An 8,553-nucleotide genomic window follows, 5' to 3' on the forward strand; every position below is an offset into this window, starting at 1 on the left:
TCCGTCGCGTCCGCTCGCTAATCGGAGCGACGCGATTTCGATGCCTCGCTATTTGATGTCTTAATAATTCTGCGTAGGTGTGCGTTTTTGATTTGTTTGCGTCTTTCTGCTTTGCTCCGTTTGTTTGGAGGATCTCTTTCTTGATCTTTCTGTATCTGTATCTCTATCAGTATCTTTATCTGTAACTGTATCTATATGTGTTATCTATCTGTTCTTGTTCTTGTATATGTATCTGAATTTGTATCTGTATCTATACATGTATCTTCGTATCTGTCTGTCTGTCTTTTTCTTTCCTTAACTCTCTCCCTCTCTCTCTCTCTCTCTCTCTCTCTCTCTCTCTCTTCTCTCTCTCTCTCTCTCTCTCTCTCTCTCTCTCTCTCTCTGTCTCTCATCTCTCTCGGGAAGAAATCAACAGAGGACACGAAAAGAAATAAGAAAAGGCCTACCCGGCGCAAGAAAGGGTTCCAGATAGGCCTACCTGAAAAGACGCGGCCCGGAAATCCCCTCCTAACACAGGGACATATTTTTTCTTTATAGTGGAACTTCTTTTCTTTCTTACTTCCTTTCTCATTTTCTTTCTTTCTTTGCCTGTGCACGACCTTCTTCGCTCTCCGAATTCTCGCTTTTTTTTTCTTTTTTACAGCGTTTTCCGGGGGCTCCATTCCTCCTTTATTATGCAAATTACGGGTGCTTAAGATATAAATCTTCTAAAAAGTTTTTTTTTCTCCCTCTCTTTCCTTCTTCCTGTCCTGTTCTTCTTCCTTGGATCAACGCTGCTATAATCTCATCCGGGTTTTGTGTGGCCTCGAAAGGTGTACGTACACAAAGCATGATTACCTGTTCAAAAAAATCCGGCTCATAGCGTTGCTGAACTTGCGTAACGAGTAAAAAAAACAAACAAAAAACAAACAAGAAGGCAGCACCTACCTTGAACATCTGGGGATCCTTGCGTGAACATCTCGGAAACAACAGCGAACAACATTTTCTTTCGCCAACACTCACCTAAGAGGAAACAAGAAAATAAACACGTTAGAGACATGTTACAACGAATACGTCTCTACTGCTTAGCTTTTATTCTAATTTGTATATAAATATCATTATTGCTATACACACACACACACACACATTACAAATAACTGGAATAAATAAATTATGAATGTAATATGTACTCATCTCAATCTCCTTGATGATGATAATGATGATAATGATGATGATATACATTTCTAATAACAATAATACTTACAGATTACTACAAAAAAAATAATAATGATAACACCATGAAAGAAAAAAATCACTACGACCTCCCAAACTCTTTTCCTCCCTACCCCCCCCCCCCCACCAAAAAAAAAAAAAAAAAAAAAAAAAAAACGGTCGCTCCGCAGCCTCCGACTTCGGTGAAAATACCTTCGCAGCGACACCATTAACCTGCGAAAACCGCTTCCTCCCGCCGGGTTCCTCGCCGATAACCGGGGCAGAGAAGATGCAACGCTTGGTCGAAAACTGATAGGATTTCTCTCTCTTTTTAAGCGTAATCGGAATATTAACGTCTTGATATGCCCACGTGTGTGCCTCCCTTCCCACTTTCGTAAATTAATGAAAATTAGTCTTTGTGGTAATCGAAAATAAGCCTCTACTGACCAATACACTAACTTATCTATTTATCTATCTATCTGTCCATCTATCTTTCTATTCCAACAGCCTCCGTTCCCAATCGGCCCCTTCACTCTCTCTCGGCCTCTCTCTTCCCCTATCTCTCCGTCTGCTTCCCTACATCTTCCCTACCAATCCATCAGAAATGGCAGGGGACACGGAGGAGAAGAATCTGCCATCGGCTCCTGGTCCGTCCCGCGTCTGCTTTCTCGTGGGATCAGAATCTACAGGAGGGCCTAAGCGCGCGCAACGAAAGACAGAGGTGGTGGTGGTGGTGATAAAGGTAGTGATGCTGCTGCAAGTGAAGATGATGGCAGCTGATGATGGTAGTGATGACCCAAGTGTGATGTTTATTATAATAATGAGAGAGAGAGAGAGGAGAGAGAGAGAGAGAGAGAGAGATGAGAAGTGAGAAGAGTGAGATGAGAAGGGAGAAGAGGAGAGAGAAGAGGAGTGAGATATGAGTGAGGAGATGAGAGATGAAAGAGAAGAGGAGAGAGAGAGGAGAGAGAAAAGAGAATGAATAGAGAATTGAGAGAAGAGAAGCAGCAAAGAGACAAGAGGAGAGGCGACAAGACGAGAGCAGAGAAAGCCACGTCGATAATCGGCGGCTGCACTTCCGCTGCCGAATCAAATAACCCCGAGTGGCGTCGCGGGAGCCAAAGGCGAGACTCACACTGATTGAAGCTTGCCCGACTGAGGACGCTTTTGGGACACGCAAACACGGGTACACCATCAACGGGACACGTCAAATGTATGTAGGATACGGCACAAGAAAGGACTCGTACTAGGATATAGGGTAAGGAATGGATCAAGACACGTCAAGACAGGAGAGGACACGGACTAGGATATAGAGCAAGGAATGGATCAAGACACGTCAAGACAGGATAGGACACGGGCCAGGATACAGGCTGGGATTCTGGAAAGGAGAAGGCAAGACGAGCTAGATCACGGGCTAAGGCAAGGCCTGGGACACGGGACAAGACACAGGAAAGGGCACGAGTTAGGACACGGCGACCACGGAAACCCGAAGCGGAACGTCAAAAGCGATCAAAGCCAACATGCAACAACCACTCGCGCGGCGACGAAACACTCCGACAGGTACGATCGGAATCACCAGCCAGCTCTCACTTCCTTTAATTAACCCGATTTGATCATGAAACACCTCTTCCTCCTTCAACACCGCGGCGTCTCGCAACCTCGTCTTCAAATGCTAAAAAGCAATCGTCTATGCCAAAGCTGAAATGACTCTAACCTCCCATTATAATACAAAAAAGTAGGCTGAAAAAGTGGGTTTTTCTCTCATCAGCTGTTCCTCAAGACACCTACATGAGCAAAGAGAACCCGTTTTCTACAAGTTACCGCCCCCAACGCAAATAAGACATAGAAAACGGACGCACAAGCGGGCGTCAGTCGGCGGAGTGGCTCTTCGACTTCCTGGGTGCCCGGCCGTGCCCACCTGTCGCTCGAGGGCAAGAGTATGGGCACAGGTAGGGGGGGGGAGGGGAAGGTGAGAAGGGGGAAGTAGGAGGTAAGGAGGAGCAAGAGGGTTAAGAGGATTTCTAACAAAGGAGAGGTAAGTTAAGAAAAAGGTTTCGTACTATTAATACCAGTATTTCTAAATATGATGTAAACAAACCGATACGTTAACCATATTTAACATAAAATATTAATGCACGAAATACATGGTTAATTATGATAATCACAATATCAAATATTCTACGCATAAAAGTAACTTTATTGACTGAATTATCTTCTAAACAAATTATAACAAAGAAAAAAAATATTCGGCCAACACAAAATGCATTTAAGAAAGAAAAGAAAAAAGACAATTAACCCGGGCAAAGGGGGAAAGGAAACTTCAAAAACACACTGAAGTAAAAATAGAGAACCCCCCCCCCAAAAAAAAAAAAATATATATATATATATAAATATAGATCCCCCTTGAAAAAAAAACGAAACAAGAGAAAGGGAGTACTTGAAAAAGGTTTCCAATTTAATTAGAAAATTTTATCAACGCAGAGCACTAATTCCCACAAAAATAATATATCACACACACACACACACACACTATATATATATATATATATATATATTTATATATATATATATATATATATATATATATATATATATATATATATATAAAGAGAGAGAGAGAGAGAGAGAGAGAGAGAGAGAGAGAGAGAGAGAGAGAGAAAGAGAGAGAGAGAAAGATATAACAATAAAAAATATATAATAATAAACAGATAAATTAGTAAATCAGTATAAACAAATATGCTATTAAATATATAACAACAAAAAAGCAAAAAAATAAAACAATAAACAAAATATAAAGTACATGACCGACTCACTCTCCCCTCTAATACAAAATACACAGAATGAAGAAAGGTCAGCCTACAGAAGGAATCAAGGCACCAGCGGGAAAGGTCACACCGTCGACCCCAGGCGCCTCCCGTTAGGACGATCGGCAGCCCCTGCGACCGCCGCCGATACGCTGGCGATCGGCAAGGGACCGGTGGGTGGGGTGGGCGTGGGGAGGAGGGGGGTGGATTAAAGCGGAGCGTTTCGGAAGAAGGGGGAGAGGGAAGGGGGGGGAGGAAAGGGGGAGGAGCGGGACGAAGGGGGGGGGGGGGAAGAGGGTGAGGGAGAGGAGAGTGGAGGGAAGGAGAGTGAACCAAAGGGTGGAGGAGGGAAGGGGGGCGGAGTGTGAGGCAAGAAAGGGTGGAAGAGGGGAGTAGAGGGTAATGGAGGGTAAGGGAATGGGGAATGGAGCGAGGCGGGAATTGAGGAAGAGGGAGGAAGGGGTGGGAATAGAAGATAGAAGAAGGGAAGGGGAGGAGAGAGCAGGTAGGAAAAAGAGCGGACGGAGGTGAGAGAAAGGGAGAATGAAGGAGTGAGAGAAGAGGAAATAAGGAGCGAGGAGGGAAACTGAATGCAAGGGAAGAGGTAATGGATGCAGGAGGGATGAAGAGAAAAAAAGAGAGAAAAAAAAGTGAGAAAAAAGAGACAGAACGACTGAGGGAAGCAAAAACAAAATAAAAATAAAAATAAAGAGAAATAAATAAATAAAAAGAAAGAGACACATAGACGCAACCAGATGGATACATACACTAGAAGACAAGAGCGAGAATATAAAACAATATACACTAACGGACGCCACCGTCTTAAAGCAGTCCCGCCCATCTGCTAAGGCCGAGAGGGGCGGCGAGAGAGACCCAGGAAGCGCAAGGGAGAACATGTACTCAGAGAGAGAGAGAGAGAGAGAGAGAGAGAGAGAGAGAGAGAGAGAGAGAGAGAGAGATGATAAGGGTGTGCATTATCTCTCTCTCTCTCTCTCTCTCTCTCTCTCTCTCTCTCTCTCTCTCTCTCTCTCTCTCTCTCTCTCTCTCTCTCTCTCTCTCTCTCTCTGCCAATGCCATCCTTTGCCGGCACCACGATGGTCAACAAAGCCTTTGTTTGGGGTGAAAATAACATAAAGCCAAACTTATGACACTGTTAGCATCTGCATGCAAAGTGCCCGAGATGTTAACGAGAGTTGCAAGAGCGTGCAAGAGGATGTTAACTGAATACCGCTACGGCCTTTTGGCTCTCAACACGACCCTCTCTAATTTTAATTCTCCTTCTTCCTTTTTTCAAACTTGTTTTCCCCCTTGTATTGAAAATAAATCACGCTTTCTTCTTTTCCTTTCTCCCGTTATATATTTGATCTTATTTTATCTATTCTGCCTCTCCCCTAGTGTCTACAATCTTTGTTCTCTCTTTCTTCCCCTCTATTTCTTGCATACGCTCTCTCTCGTTATATATAAATTCTCTCTAAACATTAACATAGAAGATAATTTAATACTTCCATCCAAAGAACTTACGAACTTTAATTACTAAATCGCTACTGAATTTGAGTTACGAACGTTTATTTCATAAAAAAAAACACATCTTGTACAGATTCACTTATCTAATTATCACCATATCAACGGATTCACTTCTCATTTCACAATGAATAAAACGCTCACTCATATGGCCAAAATAGCCACCAATACAATAAAAAGAGGCATCTCTAACTTTTTCCGGTCGATTAATAAGGCCCTAATTGAAGCCTTAATATCAGCACGGGAATCGCACCCAGCATCTAACGACCGCTGATAACCTTCCTATAATTAGCGATCCCTTTTACGATAAACTGTCCGGATTATGAAGAAGGAGAGAAAGAAAGAAAGAAAAAATACTATTAATAAAAATAATTAAAAGCTTTCCTATAAGGCACGTCGGCGAATAGGCCTATATCGCAGTGATAGATTACGGCTGGTTGTCAATATGATGAATGTTAATTGCCACCTTTGAAAATTACATCTCCTTTGTTCAAAGGCGGAAGATTAGAGGAACAAGAAAACAACAACAAAAAACAACAACTCGCCAAACCTAGCCATACTGAGACATAATTACAGATTGTATAAGACAAACGGCTTTGCAATACGTTCATCGCTCTCTAAACAAACACATTCAAACGCTAATCCGTCTATTAACTAATCCCAAGAACAAACAACCCAGCTGACCGAAGAAAAATGTTCAGAACTGTACACCACATAAACACTTAACATCAACCCCCCTTGACCCCCACTTCCCTCAGGTCGAACAAACACCAAACACGACGCAACCCTAAGCAACCCGGAAGCCTTTCCGACAAGAAAAGAAAAGAAAAGAAAAGAAAAAATCACAAAAGTTACGCACACCTGTCTGCCAGCCCATCAATGACGCAACTTGCCCGCTGACCCCCCCTGACCTTATTTAACCCCTCCCCTCCCCTACCCCCTCCCTTCTCCTTCCCTAAGCATCAAGATGACCTTCTGAATCTATCCCCCTCTCCCCTCACCCCCTCCTCCCTATGAGTGGGTATGAAAAGCGCCCACCACGACTTAAAAATACGACACATGAACAGGTGAAAACAGACGGGAGGGAGAGCAACGAGTGATAGAAAAAAAGTGAGAAGGGCGATGAAAGATGGAGAAAGAGAGAGAGAGAGGTGATGATGATAACTAATATAGTGGTGACGGTCATGATGCTATTATTGCTGCAAAACAGAGGGAGAGGGAAGGAGGGAGAGATATGGAGGGAGGGAAGGAGGGAGAGATATGGAGGGAGGGAGGGAGAGATATGGAGGGAGGGAAGGAGGGAGAGATATGGAGGGAGGGAAGGAGGGAGAGATATGGAGGGAGGGAAGGAGGGAGGGAGAGAAAGCGGGAGAGGAGAAAGGAGAGAGGAGAGAGCGAGATAAAGTCAGATATACAGATAGAGACACAAAGATAGAGATAAAGACAGATCGACATAGAGAGGTAGGAAGAGAGCCACCTATCTTACCCATCCCTACCCAAGGGTATCTACTTCTTACCCTCCCCCCCCCTCCCCACCTCAAGGAGCGGACAGGTGCAGCATGCCTTCCCTCCTCTACACAGCATTCCTTCTCGTCAAAGAATGCGCACAATTCTCTTCTATTGTGTTTTTCTTTCAATTTGCGAATTTTTCCGTCTTACCCTTCCCATAAACGACGAGGACAAAATGAATCAACGACAACAACAACGAGATATCAGGCGCATTTTGCAAAAATCCGTTAGACAAAAAGATCAAGGCTAAAACAAGGGTTTTGATATCATGTTTTTAATTACGGGATGTTGTAGCGTTGTGTTTTACGATCGCAGTTTGTTAGTTGCTCGTTTTCCATTAAGCGTTTTTTATTATTATTATTTCGCGTGTTTCTCTCCTCATTCTTCATTACTTGTCAACACTACTGCTTGTTTCTTATCTCCATAAAATCTCCATCCTTATATCATTATCACTTGCTACTATTATCACCATAATCCGAATTACTATTACCATTGCGATCACCGTTAATACCATTACTATCATCATTAACTTCCTTATCATCATTTCTATTCATCATCATCATCATCATCATCGCCACTATTACCTTTTACCACCATCATCACCATCACTCTTATTATCAATTACTTTCCTTCCTTCCCTCCTTCTCACTTCCCTCTCCCGCCCAACCAACTCTCCTTCTCAACCTCCTTTGAACATACATCCACACATCTTTAAAAAAAACCCTTAAACCCTTTTTTCCCTTCTCTTCCCTCCCTCCCTCCTTAACCGCCCTCTACACCCCACCAGGTACGAACGCGACCCGACAGGTAGTACCCGGCAGGTCCTCAGTCGCGTAGGTCGTATGGCAACAACAGCGACGCTTCCGTATTAGGAGAGGCCTATAGCAACTCCCCCCCCTTCCGACCGCTTCGTCTCTGGGACATGATCATTGGCGAGGTCGAGGTCCCGATGAGCGTAGGCCTATCCGACGGCGGGGAAGGGTGAGCTTTATCTAATATTCTATATGGAAGGGTCATATAGCTTATATATGCAAGGAATTGCACATCGACGCGATGACGTTGATCTGGGTTACTAAGAGAACAGAGACAAAGGCAGGAGGGGAGAGAGGACAAGGAAAAGGGAGGTGGGGAGGGAGAGGGTGAGGCAAATGAAGGTGAGGAGGGAGAGGGTGAGGCAAATGAAGATGTGGAGGGAGAGGGAGAAGGAAATTGAAAGGGAAGGGGAGAGGGAGTTAATCAAGACAAACGTTAACCATCTCAATAGGACGAGATGACTCAGGTTATCCTCACCATTATCTTATCTTAGATTATCTTATTATTATATATATATATATATATATATATATATATATATATATATATATATATATATATATATATATATATATATACACATATACACACACACCACACACACACACACACACACACACACACACACACACACAACAAACACACACACACACACAAACAACACACACACACACACATATATATATATATATATATATTATATATATATATATAT

The 8,553-nt window shown here is 43.1% G+C and overlaps 1 protein-coding gene across 1 annotated transcript in view; it reads right to left on the reverse strand.

The window, feature by feature from the left end:
* Nucleotides 1-304: 304 nt before the first annotated feature.
* LOC119590077 overlaps nt 305-8,553 on the reverse strand; it is a 45,282-nt gene continuing 37,033 nt past the window's right edge. The window contains exons 2-3 of the mRNA XM_037938834.1: nt 928-1,002; nt 305-837 (exon numbers count right to left, since the gene is read on the reverse strand). Of these exons, the coding sequence (XP_037794762.1) occupies nt 682-837; nt 928-1,002 (231 nt within the window). The 3' untranslated portion in view covers nt 305-681. The remainder of the gene's footprint in view (nt 838-927; nt 1,003-8,553) is intronic.

This window comes from Penaeus monodon, chromosome 26 (genome assembly GCF_015228065.2).
Source record: "Penaeus monodon isolate SGIC_2016 chromosome 26, NSTDA_Pmon_1, whole genome shotgun sequence".
NCBI lineage: Eukaryota > Metazoa > Arthropoda > Malacostraca > Decapoda > Penaeidae > Penaeus > Penaeus monodon.